General features: G+C 34.5%; 1 protein-coding gene across 1 annotated transcript in view; it reads left to right on the plus strand.

Annotated features, from left to right (window-relative positions):
- The window catches only part of SLIT3 (slit guidance ligand 3), an 890,559-nt gene that overhangs the window by 733,125 nt on the left and 135,098 nt on the right, over positions 1 to 22,336 (plus strand). The window contains exons 18-20 of the mRNA XM_053718567.1: positions 3,381 to 3,524; positions 7,313 to 7,476; positions 17,387 to 17,519. Of these exons, the coding sequence (XP_053574542.1) occupies positions 3,381 to 3,524; positions 7,313 to 7,476; positions 17,387 to 17,519 (441 nt within the window). The remainder of the gene's footprint in view (positions 1 to 3,380; positions 3,525 to 7,312; positions 7,477 to 17,386; positions 17,520 to 22,336) is intronic.

Here is a 22,336-nt window from a genome sequence, read left to right on the forward strand (position 1 = left end):
TCTCAGTTGGATATTGTGAGTAAAATATGTGTATATCTGCTAATGGAGTGTTGATGTGTCTCAGTTGGATATTGTGAGTAAAATATGTGTATATCTGCTAATGGAGTGTTGATGTGTCTCAGTTGGATATTGTGAGTAAAATATGTGTATATCTGCTAATGGAGTGTTGATGTGTCTCAGTTGGATATTGTGAGTAAAATATGTGTATATCTGCTAATGGCGTGTTGATGTGTCTCAGTTGGATATTGTGAGTAAAATATGTGTATATCTGCTAATGGAGTGTTGATGTGTCTCAGTTGGATATTGTGAGTAAAATATGTGTATATCTGCTAATGGAGTGTTGATGTGTATCAGTTGGATATTGTGAGTAAAATATGTGTATATCTGCTAATGGAGTGTTGATGTGTCTCAGTTGGATATTGTGAGTAAAATATGTGTATATCTGCTAATGGAGTGTTGATGTGTCTCAGTTGGATATTGTGAGTAAAATATGTGTATATCTGCTAATGGAGTGTTGATGTGTCTCAGTTGGATATTGTGAGTAAAATATGTGTATATCTGCTAATGGCGTGTTGATGTGTCTCAGTTGGATATTGTGAGTAAAATATGTGTATATCTGCTAATGGAGTGTTGATGTGTCTCAGTTGGATATTGTGAGTAAAATATGTGTATATCTGCTAATGGAGTGTTGATGTGTCTCAGTTGGATATTGTGAGTAAAATATGTGTATATCTGCTAATGGAGTGTTGATGTGTCTCAGTTGGATATTGTGAGTAAAATATGTGTATATCTGCTAATGGAGTGTTGATGTGTCTCAGTTGGATATTGTGAGTAAAATATGTGTATATCTGCTAATGGAGTGTTGATGTGTCTCAGTTGGATATTGTGAGTAAAATATGTGTATATCTGCTAATGGAGTGTTGATGTGTCTCAGTTGGATATTGTGAGTAAAATATGTGTATATCTGCTAATGGAGTGTTGATGTGTCTCAGTTGGATATTGTGAGTAAAATATGTGTATATCTGCTAATGGCGTGTTGATGTGTCTCAGTTGGATATTGTGAGTAAAATATGTGTATATCTGCTAATGGAGTGTTGATGTGTCTCAGTTGGATATTGTGAGTAAAATATGTGTATATCTGCTAATGGAGTGTTGATGTGTATCAGTTGGATATTGTGAGTAAAATATGTGTATATCTGCTAATGGAGTGTTGATGTGTCTCAGTTGGATATTGTGAGTAAAATATGTGTATATCTGCTAATGGAGTGTTGATGTGTCTCAGTTGGATATTGTGAGTAAAATATGTGTATATCTGCTAATGGAGTGTTGATGTGTCTCAGTTGGATATTGTGAGTAAAATATGTGTATATCTGCTAATGGCGTGTTGATGTGTCTCAGTTGGATATTGTGAGTAAAATATGTGTATATCTGCTAATGGAGTGTTGATGTGTCTCAGTTGGATATTGTGAGTAAAATATGTGTATATCTGCTAATGGAGTGTTGATGTGTCTCAGTTGGATATTGTGAGTAAAATATGTGTATATCTGCTAATGGAGTGTTGATGTGTCTCAGTTGGATATTGTGAGTAAAATATGTGTATATCTGCTAATGGAGTGTTGATGTGTCTCAGTTGGATATTGTGAGTAAAATATGTGTATATCTGCTAATGGAGTGTTGATGTGTCTCAGTTGGATATTGTGAGTAAAATATGTGTATATCTGCTAATGGAGTGTTGATGTGTCTCAGTTGGATATTGTGAGTAAAATATGTGTATATCTGCTAATGGAGTGTTGATGTGTCTCAGTTGGATATTGTGAGTAAAATATGTGTATATCTGCTAATGGAGTGTTGATGTGTCTCAGTTGGATATTGTGAGTAAAATATGTGTATATCTGCTAATGGCGTGTTGATGTGTCTCAGTTGGATATTGTGAGTAAAATATGTGTATATCTGCTAATGGAGTGTTGATGTGTCTCAGTTGGATATTGTGAGCTTTGTTCTTAAGGTGCTTTTCCGAACAAACAACACAGATATAATGTTTCAGATGCATAGTTTGAACAATTTTACAAGACTGTGAAACATACGTTTTTTATATTCTATCTATCTATCATCTATCTTTCTATCATATATCTATTTTCTTCTATCTATCTATCTATCCATCCATTCATCAATCATCTATAGCTGATACAATGAATGGATTTTTCATGTGTAAATCTACTCAAATATCAATTTATATAACACATCAATAATGCAGAGGTAAAGAAGGCCAGCTACCAGGAAAGCACTCACAGCAAGTATTCTAGGATCACTATCTGCATATACATTGGGATGTCTATTTTTTTCCTTTGTATATATTTCTTTCTATATATTTTTGAGTGTCCTCATCTTTTACATTCATATTTTTACTCTCTACATGTGCAGATAAATGCAGGATTTTCATGTAATGGAGAAGTGCTGTTGATGTGCAGGTTTTTTTATTGTCTTATAACTATTATAGTGATAAATTGGTTATAAAACCAACAACAATGATAAATGACTGCAGCACTGCAAAATCCATGAAAGCAGTTTAAAGATCTAGCAGCCTATCCCATGAAATTCCGTCCATAGCAAAACCTGTTTGGTGTTTCCTTCAAGCATATGATGCTTATGCGGCAACAGCAAAATGAAATAAAGTGATTAATAAAATGCTAAAATTGATCATTCTCTGTGTGTTATTAAATTAGATTACTTCTTTTAATCTCTTGCCTTGGGATGTTGCCCTCTAGCAACAAAGGATAGAATATGATTGAATAGCCCTTTTTGCTTTAAAATTTTCAAGAATCCATTGGGTTATTATGTGATATAGGATGCATATTTTTTGCATGTGCTCTTATAGCCACAGGGAAGTCAGACAATGGCTACAATTATTGACATACCGTTTCTTTTATTATCCAAGCCCTTGTTGCTGTCATAACAGCCCCTGTTTTTGTATTCTTCAGCTCAGGGTTAGAACCATCTGGTGCATATAAAGAGGAAAAATCACTTTTATTGTTACATCTTTGCTCATCTTATGATATTTTGCAATTGAAATCTAATTACAATCATCTACTTGAAAAACATTGTATGGCTTTCTTTTATTACAAATCTTAAAATGACAACGTTTATGTGTGATATTTATTACTCATAAGGAAGTAAGGATTTCTGTTAGCTATTAATATCCCTATGTTTGCTGCTATTTAACTGAAACAAGCTTTCAGTCTGTTCTTATTCATTTGATATTTGCTGTATTTTTACAACATATTGAAGATGGTACCAGTTCATTTGTAAGCTATGATGTGTTTGTTATACAAACACATATTTATATGGTGTTTAATTCATGCATCTTCTTTTTTTTCCTGTAGGATGCTGCGGAGTAATTTAATGACTTGCATTAATAATGATACATTCACTGGACTTAGCTCAGTCCGGTTGCTATCACTGTATGATAACCGTATCACAACCATCACCCCTGGTGCCTTCAACACATTAGTTTCTTTATCCACCATGTAAGTACTCATTCATGGAGTTCTAAGTAAGCCATCTTAGGCAAATGTGTCATTGTGACATGTTGCTGGTGTTCTGTAATATTTCCCTACCTTGTTACGTTCTCCTACTTACATAACACGTACGGCCAAGGCTACATCTAGATACAGAACTTTCACATCCGCCATATTTGTTTCAAAAGGAGGCTGATGTTAAAATAGTTATCATATTCTGTATACTTTTCCTAACATCTTATATTTCGATGTTTTGAGTGCAGATCTTGCTCAAACATACATAATTAAAACATAAACACAATATATTTGTATGGTATTAGCTTGTGATGATAGCGTTCATTTTATAAATGTAATTTTTCAGGCTATTGAACAAAAAATAATGGAAACCTATCTATATCCTGAAAAAATACATTTATAAAAGTAATGCTATCATCACAAGCTAATAACACATAATATTTGTTGATTATGTTTTAATGTTTTATGTTTGAGTGAGATCTGCACTCAAAACAGCCAAATATCACCATCCGATCAATATTTTGACATCAGCCTAAGTTACAAACTAAAATGGCGGATATGAAAATGCTCTATCTGGCTGTACGCGTTACGTAGGTAGGAAACCGTAACACAGTAGGCAAATATAACAGAACACCAGCAATATTTGCATCTACAATATTTTAGTGGCAAAAATGTGGCCATATAATAATATTATTATTAACATGTGTACTATCATATTACATTTTAAATCTCCTGATATTTGCTTCTAATTTTAAACCCTATTCTAATGCTTCACAATGCCAGTTCAGTATTGATAAAGCGCTTCCTTGTACAGTAGCCTAGCTCTAAGTCACAGTGTTTTCATCTCTAAAACCAAATTAGATTTTTGGACATTTAACAAAAATATGGTTTGATTGAAGCCTAATTCTAATACTGGTTGCCCTGACATCTGTCACACCACCAAAATGAAGTCAGGAAATAAATTTAGATAGTGTCATTAATGACAGCTCTGGCTGCATCATGTAACACTCTGAATAGCACATTTTAGTAAATTCTTTCTTTATCTTGCCAGTATTTCAACAGAAACATTTGTTTAGTATATTCCAATGGAATATCTTAAATTGGCATGGCAATAATCTGATACCATTTGGAAAGTAACCTTAAAACACATAATCAGATGCATTATTGCATTTAGTAATAATATTAGTACCTATTACCATAAAAAGTATGATCTATGACTCTCTGCACAAGGACATATTGGGCTAAGTTGTACCCTTGATGTAAGGGTTTATATTAAATTTATATGGTTTTACTGGTAGTGTCCTTCTTGTCATTAGTTTCTTTGTTTAAATAAATACCATGTTTAAGAATGATTTTCTGTAGTACCCTGTTGTTAGGCTTTTTGTCATCAGTCTCAGTTCTTCAATGTTTGCACCTACATTTGAGTTTTCCATTTTGGAAATACTTTAAAGATTTATTCCGCATGTATGTCTAAGAGATTGGTAGACACTATTGACCTGCATCTTTGAAACTGTCTCATCATATGATGTTTCTATGGCAACAGGCTTTGATGCAACGGAAAACATGTTTAAGGTCACAAGTTTCCCTTTGTAATGAAATAAAGTGCTAGAGAAGGAATAACCAAAATAGATACGCAATCAAATAAATGTCAACTGGTTCTGTTACAAAACATTATCAATTTTTGACAGTATAGTTTTTCATAATTCAGGCTGACTAAAGAGCATTGTGATTTATTTTTTTTACTCCTATATGTTCCTATTTCCTTACTGACAACAAATTTCTAAAGTACGGAGAGCATTTTAATTTATGATTGGGGTTAAATTGTAACACTTTAACGTAAGCTTTCAATTTGTTGATATAGTTTATATGAAATCCCATTCAAAAGTAATATCTCTTTTATTCATTTTGTTCTTCTCAGCTAATTTTACAAAACTGCAGCAGAGTTTCTGTGTGCACTGTATTTCATTTTAAAACTGAATTTAAAGGGATACTTTGCATTTAACCACTGCCAAGGGGTTAAAAACATATTTAAAGCTGTACAGAAGAAAATACAACTAGTAAGCAAATCAGGAGCAGGCATGCATGAGTATGCACCAATCACTATATCCTCTTGAACACAATAAGGGTGTTCAAGGAATGCATCTTTGACTACATGTTTTAACCCTTTTGAATACATGATTAAATATTACATGCTCTATTTTTGCACTAGAATATTTCCTTTAAAAAATAATAATTACATTTTTGATAGTTGACTTGTTTGATTTATGATAAGCAAAACCAAATGGCTCAGTAAAGCTTTGTCATTAACACAATTCCCCCTAATATATCAAATTACTAGAGTAGAAATTATGGCATATTCATTATTTTGAAATATATTAGATTAGTTGAAAATACTTTGTCTGAATTTATACCCAGTTTGGGAGGATACATTACCAATGTAAAATGTAATTTTGACAGCTTTATTCATTCAATTTACTAGATTCCCTGCTGTGGCTAAAAGGGGAATAAAGATTGATTATCAGAAGAGCAAGCAAATGTTCTCTAATGTTTACTTTCTTTAATGAAGGAATGAAAACACAGTTTATTATTTGTAATTACATTGCAGTTACTGCATTGAACATTTGTAAAAGTTTAAAATCTGTATTTTTATTGTGTTTGGAAAATGCCTAGTAATGAATGAATTCTATTAACAGTGCACTGAAATACAGAAACCATTCTGGGATATGGATATTTATAAAGAACTTACATGTAAAAAGTGTATTTATTTTAGATCATTTGCACTTACGCAGTGCACTTCACATGTATGCAAAATACCCATATATTGTGACATATAACATGTACTGGAATATAATATGTGCCTTTCTTATAAAACAAAAGTGGGTACGTTAATGAGCTTTCAAAGCTGTTGTTATTAGAAAAAGCAAAAAATTATCTAATATTATATATGACTGCCTTAGGTATAGAAATGTTGAGGTACTGATGGGAAGCACACATTTATTGTTTAACGTGTCTTTCAACTTAAGTGTTCTAGTGTTCTAATTAATGTTTAAATGCCACTGGAAAAAAAATCTTTATTAAAATATCTTTATTTATTTTGCTCATTTAGAAACACATACATATCCCTTTAGAGGGACACAACACAAGTCCCTTGAAAATTCAGCAATAAATACATATATATTTACCTTTAATTGGCTGTAAAAAAGTTTTGTTAAAGTATTTTTTAAAAAAAATTAACCACTCCCCTCTCTATTACCCTCACCTTACTTGATGATCTCTTAGCACGGCAGCCATTTTTTTCCCTTCATGAAACAGAGACCTACAGCCAATCAGAAGCTGTCAAACTTGCTTCTAATGAGACTAAAGGCACACAATCAAGATGCCTTCTATCAGCCTCTACAGTGTTGAGGTAAATAGAGCAATAAAAAAAACCAGCTGTCAAGCAGGGAGGTGTAAGGTAAGGGTCAAGAGGGTGACCATTTTATGAAAACTTTTATTAAGAAAACATTTATTTTTTGTAGGCAAGTATTTAACATATTTAATGTTGAATTTTCAAAGGGCTTCAAAGTATATATAATGCAGGACATTTAAATGGCTCTATTTTTTAAAACAAATATGTTATATACAGGAAAACAATATATATTTTAAAATCTCTTTTATTAAAAGGGTTCACTCTTCAAGGCAAGAGATCTGCCTCAGAACCATTATATTTATGTTTTTGAATGTACAGTTTCATATATATATTTGTGTGTTTATTTATTTGTTTGTGTATTTGTTTATTTTAGTAACTTGCTGTCTAACCCATTTAACTGCAATTGCCATCTTGCCTGGCTTGGAAAGTGGCTAAGAAAAAAGAGGGTTGTAAGTGGAAACCCAAGGTGTCAAAAACCTTATTTCTTAAAGGAGATTCCAATTCAAGATGTGGCTATACAGGATTTTACTTGTGATGGTAAGATAGAAGCAACTTTATCTTTCTTAAAATATACTAAATGTTTTGTGAAATAATCTACTCTTTTCCATGTATACATATAGGCTTGTGGTAGCTCTTGGAAGCACACAGTAGCTGCCCTTGGAAATTTAATGTAATCTCTTCATTATTATGTAATTTATTTGTAGAAGCCTTATACGTAGAGGGAATATTTTGTTATATATATTTTTTTTTCTTAATTTACAATAGAGTTTGACATCTGAAAATGTTGAATTTGAAATTGTGTGTTTTAAGTTTCATTTTCCATGGTGTTTCCTTCCAAGATAAATCTTTTAACACAATGGGCCAGATAAGTAGAGCGCTAACAGTTACATACAAGCGATAAGGGGTATATTGCGGGTTTACTGCTTGTATTACAAGTTGAAAGTAAACACGGTCTCTTAAACGCAATTCAAGTTAATGGTCGTCGGGTTATTGCGTCCTCAGAACTCTGGTTAATTGTTTGGTGAAACAAAAAAGTGTCACAAAACACATCAAAAATACATTACAAAGTACAGTTATACTCATAATAACACCATCTAATAAAAAATATTAAAATAAATATTGTATCTAAAGATATATATGTATGTCTGTATATGTGTACTTATGTATGTATTTATATGTGTATATATGTATTTACAGACATATATACACCTATGAACACATAAGTACATATGTATACATATATAGAGATTAGAAGTGCATTGGAGGCCTTTGCAGTTAAGTAGACGAAAACATGAAAAACATATTTATGCAATATTCATATTTATTAAAGGTTTTAACTATGTATTTACTGTAAGTATTTCACATTCTAATGTTCTGCAAAAAACAGAATATGTTCTAAGTATACATAAATAGATATTCCTATATATTTATATATATATATATACCTATATATAATCATGTATATATATAGATAGATAGATAGATAGATAGATAGATAGATAGATAGATAGATAGATAGATAGATAGATAGATATAGATATATATTGTACCAAAAAAACATCAAATATATAGAAATATGCTATTATGAATAAATAGCACATATTCTGCTATGTGAACATTGGAATGTGATATATAATCATATTTTCAAGTTGGGTTAGAGAATATGTGATCGATTTGCGTGTGGGTTGGGTGTTAGGTTTTTCCACTTTCTTTTTGCTTCATTGACTTCTATGGGGGATTACATGATTGTGCGCACGTGGTATTGCAAGTTCGGCTATTTTTTATTTTTTTATTTTAATATTTTTATTGAGCAGTTGCAAAAAACAAATATCAAGCAGATATACAAGAAGCATACTTTCAGTATCAATACAGACAATGTTTGAAGACCATAACTATACATGTTGAAACAACTATCCTTTTTTTTAATCCCAGGCTACACTTGTTCGGGCCACTCTTGGGTCCTTGATTTGAAAAATAAGAAAGATATAGGCATAGTAAAACAGTAAAGCTATGTCATCCAGTTAATATAAGATATATATGGTAAAAACTAAAACCAAACCTTCTAGGATCAATATGAAACAAGAGTAAATAGCACACTGCGCAAGTACCTTGTGTTTGAGGGGATGATACATATTAACATTATGAAAAGGTATATTATAGTAATTTAAATAAGGAATGTTATAAGCTCTGTGCAAAGGTATTATTGGTCTTAGTGAGATTTAGTGGTACTTTCCTGCATCTTATCCATGACCGGACAAATGGGTTTAGGCAATATCGGTGACAGGACTAACCTCTTGAGAGTAGGGACGAATTCTCGTTCCTCACAGGGAGTGCACTATGTTTTTCAGCCAGTTAGAATGTGTAGTGTAAGAGCATGTACCTGCTAGCACTATTTGCCTTAACCGTGGCTCCGGCCGCAAGCCACAGCAAAGGGGTCAGAAATACATTGAACAATTGTGCTTAGTTAGTTGCAATGCCTGTAAATGAAATCACCTACCGTATCCGTGCTTAACTTATTGGTGGAAACTGTAAGGATAATACAACACTTTGTGGGAGTGAAAGCAAAACTATAGCCTCAATAAGGGAATCACAACTATATAAAATGTGCAATAAACAAATGTGTCTTTGTAAATATACTTATAAATCTTGAACAGTTAGAAACAGGGCTAATAAAACAAATCGCCAGAAAAAGTCTCAATAATATCAATATGTCCCTTATGGCAGGGGCAACGTACATTTGTTCCATTATCCCCAAGGTTTTGTCTGTGAGTAAGGCATAAGTTTAGTAGGTGTGTGCAGGTTGCGTTGTTGAAGATTACTCTGATAGTTATACCATCATTTTATCTTTAAATAAACAGTAAAACACTCTCTATAGGCATAAAACTAACAGTATTAACTATGTACAGTATCTCACAAAAGTGAGTACACCCCTCACATTTTTGTAAACATTGATGTCTGTGTGTTGAGTTATTTTGAGGGGACAGCACATTTACACTGTTATACAGGCTGTACATTCACTACTTTACATTGTAGCAAAGTGTCATTTCTTCAGTGTTGTCACATGAAAAGATATAATAAAATATTTACAAAAATGTGAGGGGTGTACTCACTTTTGTGAGATACTATATATATCACATACTGTATAGGGGTGTACTCACTTTTGTGAGATACTGTATTAATGACAGTCCAGGTACAAAAAGAATGTGAAGGCATAGTGTTGATTTATGCTGCCTTGTTATTAACCCATGCCTTCTCTATTGGCTAACGAAGTAGGACAATATCCAGCAACGTTGTTGTCCGTGTTTTGTACTCTATTTTTAAACATGTTGAAATAAATCCTTTTTTTTAATTCACTGCTGTGCTGCTGGATGTTGTCCTACTTTGTTTTACATGCAGTTGGTTCTCTGCTCTGAACCGTCATTGCACACTGCCTTCGTGCTATTTTCTATGTTGCTGTAGTGTTTTTTGTGGCATCTGACGTCACTAGTGTGACACCAGGATTGTGTGCTGCTGGTGAGTTCGGAGCGGCCTTCCTTTACTTTGCTTCTCTATTGGCTTTCTGCCTGTTTGAATGCATCAAGTCAAAAACAATAGGAGAAACTATGTGAAGAATGTTGCATGCTGTGGGGGTTTTACTGTTAAGTTCCAAAAAAGAAGCGCCTAAGCCCTTCTCCCGGTATTCTTGGGGTACGTAGGTTGAGCTTACCGTTAGGTCACGTGGTATTCCTGAGTGTCGAAGTTACCGTATCTGTAAGAATGCTGCAATGTTTAGGGTTTCAAGCAGTTCTGAACAAGTGTGGCTCTAAGCAGGGTGTATGCTCTGCGGGAGAGAAGTGATGACCATCCTGGCTAAGTATGCCATGGTGCTTATGTGAGGAAGGCTTAGTTGCTCCTTATCAGAAGAGACAAGAGCATTCTTATCTGGCAACCGTGAAGTGTATGATTTTCTTTCAGCCACGCTGGGGCCCTTCAGCGCAGCCTGCGATTTAAAGTCAGCCAGTACCATCTCTCTGCCGTAAAAGTTATACTTGTTATAAAGTGGCGCTTTGGTTAATTCTCGATCTTCCAGCTGAGACGAGAGATCTTGCACCAAAGAAAACTTGTCCTCCTTTTTTATTCCCTTCTGGTCACCATCTTTGTTTGTAAGATCCTGTCCTGAGTCTTTCACATTCATATGTTTTATCGATGGTATAATGTTCTCCATGTGGTCTAGGGGTAGTGATTTTTGGTCAATTTTGAGAAGCAAGTCCTCCAGTTTAGCAAAACGCTGATCTAGGTCCTGTGCCAGGTCTTTCTCCCATGCGATCGTCATTTTGGGATGGTCTTATAATTGGTACTGTTTGTACTGTAGTAATGTTAGTAGCTATGTGCTGCTCTGTGCGATGTTGCTAAGAAGGTCAGTTAAGCAGACACCTGCTGCCGGCACTGATAACCTGGAGAATCCGGGTGGGTCCTTACCTATGTGTAGGCTGCCGCCTTAGGTCTTGCTCCTCCGAACTGTGGCCCTGATTTCATATAAACAGAAATCCAAAGTTGAAATATAGCCACCATTTGCTAGGTAAACTGTTGTTTGTTAAATTATGTAAATAGATTAGCTGTTAATTGCTCTAAAATTAAAGGGAATTCTTTCTGTCAGATACGCGGTTTGGACAAGCCCCTAGTTCCTATAAGTTTGGCTTTTTATGAGCGTCGGGTTAGCGCACAAGCAATAACTTTTAACTTTCAACTTATAATATGAACACAACCAGATCCACACAAAAATCTTACTCCTAGCGCAGTTACCGGTTGAGCGGGATTGTTAAATAGCGCTCCACTTGTAATCTGACCCCATATATATCGTGAGCAATATGTCATATTCTGGCATATGCACGATTGCCTTATTTTTTTACCTAATAATATGTATGTGTTGCATTTTGTCTACTTATTGTATGTCTGTAGGGGCACTTGCTACTAAAAGGTTGAGAAACACTGATCTACATAACTGAATTAGAGTACTTTATTTTGAAGTGAAGTTTAATGAGGTTTTGCACAGGGTTCATATCTGACTTTTGGATCTGTATCTCAGAAATATTTTTTTTTAACTGCACAGTAGCCATGAAAATCAAAAATCCTTCACTGCCCAAAAAACAAAATGTTTTCTTAAATATTGGCAGAAACAATTGTGTCTGAGTCAGGCCTTTTTCTTCTTCTAAGAAATAAAAAGTTTGTTTCTGTTTGGTGGCTGCTGAGATTGATTCCAAGAATATGTGGAAGGATCAAGCTGCTGTATTTAGATTTTGTAGAAAATGAGTTTGCTGGTCACGGTTTTATATACATGCGGTTTGTTCTGAGGAAGGATGAACAGCAACATGAGACCATGAGCTGTTCCAGTAATAACCGGTCAGTTGTGCTAACAAGGACTGAAGAAAGGAGGAGACAACATCACGTTTTCTGTGGCAGTTAAAGCTCAAATACAAAAGTGTGAAATGTACAGTTCTTAAAGGGACATTGAACATATCATGCTTTTGGGTAAAATTGTGACTGTCCCTAGAGAGTCCAAAAAGCTAATTCTGTAACTCAGTTTCCAGCTACTCTATGTGATTGCTTAGAGTAGTGGACACATTCATGTACATCATTGGTCACAACAAAGTAAGATAAGGATACTTTTAAAGAGGCATTATACTGTGAAACTTTTTTTCCGTTTTATTATTATTTATTATTATTGGTTATTTGTAGAGTGCCATAAAATTTTGCAGCACTAATTACTGTGTGTTCAGTTACTTGTCATACCAGCAGCAGAGTATAAAATGTATGAGAAATTGCTTCTTTAGGTTTAATTTTGTATATGAAATAGCTGGTTTTGTTCTTTGACACCACAACCCATCAAAATGGATTGAGCTTCCAGAGAAATCAGATTTCCTTATTTTATCAGTTTCTGTACACACAAAGGCTTCCATTTCTTATCTTTTTTGTATATCAAATTCCAATACAACAATTGGAAATTAATATTTTATTTCTTATCTACCTCCCTCTTGGAGTATAATTTATTCTGCTGGCTATGTCTACCCTGCTATTTCACAGCCTATACTTAAGTATAGAAATATTAAGTATCAGTGGGGATACCACAGGCAAAATTCCAGATGCTGATATAAAGGTAAAGGAGCTATTTGTATACTGTCCCTTTAAGGTACTTTTGCAAATCATTAACAAACTGACAGTTTTAAATAATTTTAAAACATGTATTTGTATGACTGTCATTTGCAATGAAGTTCTTAATGACTGCTATATACTATGCATATATAAAATACACTTTTAATGTCCATTTTAATCTAAGAACAATTAACCCCATTAGATGTATTCATGTGTTTCAATGGCTAAATCTAGGAAGCTTTTATTGTAGATTGATTTGAAAACTAATTTTGCACTAAGCAATCAGAATTTATTTTATAATTTCATAAACATTCTTCTGGTTTCAGTATTTCAGTGATAGTTTTTGCTGTGGTGTGGAGTATCTGGGGATATGCCTGTATGCCCTATGCAGCTGTATTGGGACACTTGACCTGCTTAGAGTTGGCTTTCTAAACAAGTCCAGTGTATGAATGTGACACAACATATTCTTTGTATGTTCAATGCACAATAACAGCTGTTGCTAAAACAGTGAAAGCCTTTCCTAATTGCAAAAGTGCAAAATTAGAGGGACATTAAACCAATTATTTAATAGATGGGACACCATTCTTTTTAATGAAGAGTTTTACTAAAGATTTCTATGGTTTGTTGGGGAGAGGAACCTCTCAAGAGTCTGCAGGGATACAAGAAGACTCAGCAAGCTTGAGTTTCAAATGCAAGTTAAAGAGTTTATTGAACTAGGTACATGGGTACTGCCCTGCCACCAACGATGAGTTTCATATGTGACCAGTCACCACATAAGCTTCCTCGGAGACCAAAATCTTTTTTGAGTGTTGCCAACTACCAGAATAATTTCAAAACTTAAAAATGGAACAGAACCCCTCATTTGAATAATAGGCTTTTATCTCCTATATCTTCTGGGTGGGGTGAGGGCTAATAGGTTTTCCACCCCCCATGTCCAATAGCTAATTGTTCTATCCAGTGACTCTTAATACCATAGTAATTTCATAATGTGACTTCCACCTAAGCTTCTGGACCATCAACTAAAAGATAGCATAGCTTTATGGAGTTCATTCATTAAAATTAGTGTCGCTGCAGTATGAATTATCTTAAAAATATAGAGGAAGGTGACTTCTTACCTTACATCTTTGACATAACAATCTCATTGTATTTTCATGAAGGCTTTTTCTTCAAAGAGGAAAGTTTATCTAATTCCTATGTTAAATTAGAAAGAAAACAGGTTCAAATATTAGAGATTGGTGTATTTTTGTAGCACATTTATTAAAAAAATATTAAACATTGACCATAATTGTTGTAAATGAATGTTGAATGTTTGTTAAAAAAAATAAAAATGTTAGCGACTAATTAAAGGACCACTCAACACAGTAGAATATCATAATCAGTAAATGCATAATAAAAAGGCAATGCAGGTGTGCTTAGTTTGAATTTCACGTGGAGTAGGAGATTGCTGTATTTGCTACAACAAAGTTTGTATTATTGGAGCCATTAATTAATTTATTTATTTTTGCTTGAAATATATTTTATAGCTGTCACTTTTGTAATATGAAACAACTTGTTACCATTTCCCTGAATCTGATACATTTGGAAGCCCACAATATATACAGGTTACGTAAGTGTTAAAATGAAATTATTACATTTGACAAGTCCCAAAGTAACTTTTAACAGTCAATTTAAAATATAACAAAAATCAACATTAAAAAAATAAATCTGACAAGCAACAGAAAATCCATTAGATCATTTATAAAGATATTGGAAGTTTAAGTGTAATAGAGACTGCAGAATCCTAAAAAAAACGTAATGTGATTTCACACTTTAATTTGTTCAGTCTGTTATGTAAAATATACGGCTATGAACCATTTTATTGTCTAATGTGCAACAGAAAGTCCCTCCACTGATATTATTTCAATGTATAATTTTAGGTCGAATTTTTTTTATTAAAGGGACAGTACATGTAAAAATATCCCCCAATATATTAGTTCAAGGTAAACTGTGTAATGTTTCTTTAAATCATATTCAGAATTGCTCACTTATATGTAAAGTTACCTTCGGTTCTTTCCTACTGGAAGGGTCCTCCGGCCAATCCATATACACAGCATTTTTTTCTAATCTCCTGCGCATGGCACAGTAAACCAGGAGGTGACAAGTGGAGCGGTTCACTTGCTAAAGCACACACTTGTAGTAATGCTGCACATGTGCATAAGCTTTCTTCAAGCAACAGATCAATGTAAATTTACAGCTTGAAGGAACCTACTGCACATGTGCGGCAAGTGAATGGTGTGACGGTTCTCTTCCTGGTTGGTTGTGCCATTGGCAGCAGATTTAAAGGAAAAAAAGCAATGTGGGACCTTGCAGGAGGGTGAGTGATTCTAAATATTATTTAAAGGGACATAAAAATCAAAAATTTTCTTTCATGATTCAGATAGAGCGAACAATTTTAAACATCTCTCCAGTGTACTTCTATTATCAAATTTTCTTATTTTCTTGTTATCCTTTGTTGAAAAGCATGCAAGTAAGTTCAGGAGCAGCACTATACAGCAGCCGTTTTGCAACAATATTACACATTAGCAAGAGCACTAAATGGCAGCACTATTTCCTGTCATGTAGTGCTCCAAAAACGTGCATGCTACCTATCTAGATATCTCGTTAACAAATAAAAACATGAGTATGAAACAATTTAGATAATAGACATAAATTTGAAACTTTGTTAAAATGGTATTCTCTGTCATAATCATAAATGAAAAATGTTGGGTTTCATGTCCCTTTAAATATGCATTACATAGTAATTGCCTTGAACCAGGCCCGGACTGGCCATACGGCATACAGGGCAAATGCCCGGTGGGCCGGGCTCTTATGTGGGCCTTGCTGCTATATAGAGGCCCCACCCTCTCTTTATATGAGTAACAATAGGAAAGCTGTTACAGTCTGCCTGCAGAAATATGGGGAAAACATTTTTACACATGATGTCCCTTTAATAAACAACGTTTAATTATTCTGCACTCTTCTTTGCAGAAAGACAAGCATCATTGGCTGCTTACAGTCGGAGATGTTAATGAGAATTTAGTATTTATATCTTTTTCATTAACAAATCGGTTAATGCAATTGTTATTGCAAAGACAGATGTTTACATTTTTAAAGCAAATTAATTGCAGCTTCAGTTAATCCATGAAGCTATCATACTTTTCATAAAAGGATCTCTTGAATTAAAGTGTAGAGCCTGAAGTGTTTTCCTACATCTAAGTATAGCACTCAGCAATGTCAAATAAGTTTTATTATCATAAGTGTATGCAGATCTTTTGCAAAGCATTGCTTATTTTTTATATATACTGTGTGCATAGAAAATGATGTTAATATTCCTTTAAACTCTATCCGTTTATTCTGTATTCTACTGGATCTGTAAAGAGGATTTTCTTTGTAGTTTCTTGTATCATCTCAAGATAGCTAAGAGCAATCAGGAACATTTAGGATCATCCGTTACCATAGCCAAACACTTGCCGATGACATATAAAACACTTTAAACCATATTTGCTTAGAGTAAGACATTGGCACTTAGTTCTCTGCCGTCCTCTCCCAGCTGTTTTTGGTATGGCATGCTACAGTGAAGAATAATGCTTTACATCTATCAATAGCAGCTAATACACTAATGAAATAAGCAGTATGTTAAATGGACATTTGTATTCTTATGCAAAATGATTGTCTTAGAAGCATTTCAAATGTGTTTTTTTTTTAAATAACATTTGAATTGTTTTGCAGTTTAGGGACATATCCTGTGAAAAACATATTGTGTATGTTTTTATTACCTTCTTTGCTAGGGACAGCTATGGGAGCAAATACATTAATAAGGCAATCACTGTATACACTTTTAAAGAATAAAGGTTCTAGATTTTGCTTCAGCCGTTCTGGTATTGAAAAAAAACCCATAATTTTAAATTATAGGAAAACTGTTCAAAATAAGGAAACTACTTTACATTTTATTTAGTACGCATGATTAAACATTTTATGGAGATTTTACTTTTGAGGTTAATGTCCCTTTAAAAAAACGCTGACACAGAAAAAAAAAGAAAGGCTGACACATAAAAATAAAGCCTGGTTTAAAATAAACTGCTGAAAGTGCCTTTCAATCAACATTTTCAGTTTTTGGATCATTTGAAAAAATAAAATAAAATAAAAAATGTTGACGAGTTAGTGCTTGTATAAAATTAAAAATCTAGTTAACTGCATCTAAAACAGTGTTTTTTGTCTTCTGCTTCATTGAAAAATGAAGCCATTACACGTTTATTGCTTATTCTAATGTGTTTTATGTATTTATCATCTTTCTTTGCAGGCAATGAAGAAAGTAGCTGTCTTCCAGCACTGCGCTGTCCTGAGCAGTGTACTTGTGTGGATACTGTGGTCCGCTGTGGTGACAAAGGCTTGAGAATTCTACCTAAAAACATCCCAAAAGATGTAACGGAGCTGTGAGTATATACTTGTAAAAACATGAATACTAGTATATGAAGAAATATTGTATTTTATGCACTTTAGGTGAAATAAGCAATTGTCTTTTTAGCTGTTTGCTAATATTTTGTAATAAATTTAATACTGAGAGTGAATTATTTTCTCTATGCATTAGGCTGCCCAATTCAAGTGATTTATTCTTTTCCATCAGAAAAGTAATACAAATTGTTTTTTACATGGCTTTTCACAGGATTTAAATGTTATGTTATTCTAACTTATTCACATTCAACCAAAAACTAGTTATTTAGTAGTTTTCTATTGGCTCCATACACTGTCAGATAAAAGGGTATGGTTGGGGTCCGTTTGTGAACACTTAGGGTACAACTGCTGTGGTTGTACCCTCAATGGGTCATAATTACACCGTAAGGAACAAATATGTACCATTTAGGGGTAAATAAGGTACAAATATTTTTACAACTGTCAAAGGGTCCATGTTTGTACCATTTAATCCCCCAAAAAAGGTACAATCACTTGTGTGACCAAAACGTTGACAACGTTGACAATAACTTAACCTGGTTAGAACAAAAAAACAAACCTGCGAGTAGATGACCCGCTTGTGAAAATGAATACAGATTAAAAGAAAAACATTATTAATCATGCAAATAGCATCATAAGATATAACAGTTAACAGTTAACTTGGTGCTTATTCAGAAAAGAGAGAATAGTCATTTGTGGAGATGAGGTTGCAAACATTATACTCATCTGCCAATTGGTCATCCATCTGAGGAGTTGGAGAAGAGCTTGTCCATCTGTTGATTAGCCTAGATGAGACTCAAGTCTTTTTTTTCTTTTTCACATTCCTTGACCACTTCTGCGGTTGAGTCGAAGATCTGAGCTGGGAACCCCTGTTGTCCGCTTCTTCTGTGGATGGAGATGGTAAGTCCGGGGCCTCATTCCCCAGCTGGTTGCAGACTTCAAGAATCTCTTGGATTGATCTGATGGTGAGGGTTGTTCTCTCATGAAGGATATGGAGGGCAAACTGGAAACCCCATCTGTAGTGGACTTGGTGTTTTCGGAGAAGGAGAGTCAGCGGTCGAAGATTGCTTCTTCTTTGCAGGGTCCTCACACATAAATCTTGCTAAAACTGTACAATACTCCCTTTGAAATTTAAATGTAGGGTTTTTCCTTGCCACCATCAGGATAGACTCTTTTTCTTGAAATCTAAACATTTTCACAATCACGTCTCATGGTGGATTGTCCCCTTTAGGGTGAGCCCGTAGTGCTCTATGGGCCCTCTCCATCTGGAAGGCACTGGCATCGGTTAGGCCCGTGATCGCCTGAAATAGCTGTCTTAGATAGTTCTCTAGTTCAGTTGAGGTGAATGCTTCAGGAACACCTTTTAACCTGATGTTGCATCTTCGGCCATGGTTCTCAAGGTCCTCCAGTTTGTCTTGGATGAGCTCTATGGATTGATTTTGTGAGGAGACCTTTGTTTTGATAGAGAAGTTACTTCATCTTGAACTGAGCTTTCATTATCTTCCAGAGTAGAAACTCTTTTGCCAAGATCTTGGATATCTTGCTTAATGTCAGCTAGACTACTGGCCACCGTAGTATGCATGGCATCTATCTTTTCCCACAATTTATCAATATTTTTAGAGATATCCTGCTTCAAAACCAGTGTCTTAATGTCGGCCCTCGTTATCGGGGTGAGGTCCTCTTCCAAGGCAATGGAATTATTATCTGAATCCATATCTTCCTCTTCTATTGGCTTTTGTGTTTCGTTTTAGTAGATTTAAAGAACAAACTTGCTGCAGATGATTTCCCTAATGGATTGGGTTTATCCTGCTTCCTAGATTACATTTTTAGTATGCTGGCAGCTCTCTGCTTTAAGGACTTCTGTTTTGAGAGCTGTGTCTTCCTCTTCTGAGAATATCAGGGCTTGTACTGCAATGAGAAGTGCTGCACTAACTCGTGCCTAATTTCAGACTGCCTCTGACTTTCCAGCCCACTTCTTCTATTATCAGCTCAGCCGTTAATCTGAGGAGCTATGGTAGCTGAAGATATATATTGTCTTTTTTTGTTTTATATATATCCATTTTTTAAAAAAAACTGTGAGTCTCTTAGTGATGTATTTTTGTCTCTCTGATGACAGATTTCTATTGTTGCGTGATCAGCAGCCCTCTATTCCTTCATTTTATATCCATTCTCATGTTTACCTATATGTCCACGTACTTTGCCCCCTGCCCTCTCATTTATTCTTTAGTGTTTGTTGCTGATCTGAAGCAGTTATTGGGGAATTAGTAGCGCGAACATGGCTACGTGGTTAACTGTCTAATGGCTGCATCTGTCTGTTTCCAGCCTCTTTTTTCTCTGCTCTCTGGTATCTTAGTTATAGTGGTAGGGGTTTATACCTGTGTATCTCTTTTTGTCATTGTCATTGTCCCCTTCTGCCTTCAGCCGTTCCCTTATGATCCAGAGTCTGTTGCGGTCAGAGAAACCCTCCACGTGGGTGAGCAAAATGGCTGCTCCCTTTAACCCTTGTTGAGCTGACTGATCCTGTTGTAGGGAAGCAGGGAGTCCTCCCCCTAGATTAGCGCTTTGAAGATGCCCCCATTACTTAGAGGGTGCTGCTTGACTTCCCCTGTGTGTGGATCGCTGCGGCACCTAAGATTAGCACACTTTTCTCAGCTACTTGCATGGAGCAACTATCTTATGCGTCCGTCTCCATGTTCCTCCCTGTTTAGTAGAGGTGGCCACACATGCTTCTAGCAGCTAACACTGATGCAAGCAGCCTTTCCCTCCATACATTGAGACTGCGCTCTGAGTTTGTTTTTCTTTGCACAATTATTAAGGGTACATTATGGTACCATAGCATTGAGGTCCAGTTTAGTCACCAAAGGTACATATTTGCCTTTTTAAAGGTACAATCTGCAAGGGTACAAATATGTACCCATATTAAAGGGTACAGCGGGTGTACCTTTGAGGGTACTGCCTCAGTGACAAGCTTTTGTACCACTAAAGGTACGATTTTTGCACATTTTTTCTGACAGTGTATATTGTATTGACCTGACTCAAAAATTGCATTCCAGTTCATCACTTTTTTACAGCAAAATTTCACTGGAATGTTTCTTTTTCAACAACATTGACGTCTTGAAAATCAATTTTTGCCTGTTTCAGTCTTTTTGAAGCTGCATATATCGCCTGTTTGCTATTAAAATGCTAAGATATATACACACACACATACACACATACCATGGAGAGACCTGAGGTGATATAAATCGATATCTGTGGTATTTCTGCCATTTGATTAACATGAAAGAAAAGCATGAGTCCATATTGATTTTGAAACAAATTTTATTCCTTGTCCACAGCTAATCTATACTATAATTGCGTTTGTAATGCGTTCGTCGCCGTCAGCAGTTGCGCACGCATCTTCAAAAGGAATGTTGGCAATGCAAGGCAAAAATAATGAATAAATAACCCCGATCAGTAAGTATTAAAAAAAACAAAAAACGCCCGCAATAAGTATTTAAAAAAATAAAATTACCGCCCGTACTAAGTATTCACAAAAAAATAAACTAACCGCCTGCACGAAGTATTAAGAAAAAAAATAAACTAACTACCCGCACAAAGTATTAAGAAAAAAACAACAACTACCTAATAAAATTATTAACTCCTAATCTGCCAACCCAACACAACGCATTAAGCCTAATTTACCTATTAACTCCTACACCGCCAGCCCCCACAACGCAAGAACCGAATTTAATGACTAAGCCCCCTAACCTAACACCCCATAAATTAACGCCTTGATTATAAAAAAAATACTACATTTCAATAGAAAATAAAAAAAAACATTATATTAATTAAAAAACGCTAACATTACAAAAATAATAAAAAAACACTATACAAAATAAAAAAATTAAACCTAATCCCTATGAAAATAAAAAAGCCCCCAAAATAAAAAAAAAACCTAATCTAATGCTAAACTACCAATATCACTTAAAAGGGCTTTTTGTAGGGCATTGCCCTAAAGAAATTAGCTCTTTTACATTACACATAAACCAAGTCCCCCTAACAGATCTATATGTAAACCGTTTTAATTGTTGTTTTCAGAACTAAATGTTCTAGTTTTATTGGACATAATTACTCATTATTAAGCCAACATGCAAGGAGACTGCAAATTGACATGCTTTAAACATTCTATGCTTTCATTTTGTATATGCAATTGCTGTCAGCCAATTTATCGTGAGCCAGGTAAATAGCTATTTGAAGCCAGTTCTTATTTTGAATTGCAATGTTTTTGCGTAAGGAAAACACAGCTCCGTTTGTAATAATAGACTATGATATGAAAACTGCTCATTACAGAAATCATACATAGTAATCAAATGTCAAATGCAATTTCCTTGCACAGAAAATACAACTTTTTTATGTTTTCAAATAGCAGATAACATTCTGATCTGGAAGAGTTTTATTTTTTGTGGGAGACGCCTTCATGTTTATCCTTATGCCAGGCAAAATATGATATATTTTTTTCTACATCCTTTAATCACACATAAAAATAAGCATACATTTACGAAAACCCAGTCCTTCTTGGATAATACATTGATTTTTCTTTTCTTTCTTTGATTTCTTGTTTATTATTGGGCATCGGTGGCTGAATATTTAAATAGGATGTGTATGTTTGATGTGCTGCTTGTCCTTTTTAAATCAGTCTTGCTTTATTTCTACTAAGCACTAAATCTTTGTGCCTGCATTCATCTAACAACTAAATGTGTGAGTTTAAATTCTACAAAGGTCTGTATCTCATAGGATTCACTATGGTTCCCAGTGTACTCAG

Source organism: Bombina bombina, chromosome 6 (genome assembly GCF_027579735.1).
Source record: "Bombina bombina isolate aBomBom1 chromosome 6, aBomBom1.pri, whole genome shotgun sequence".
Lineage (NCBI taxonomy): Eukaryota > Metazoa > Chordata > Amphibia > Anura > Bombinatoridae > Bombina > Bombina bombina.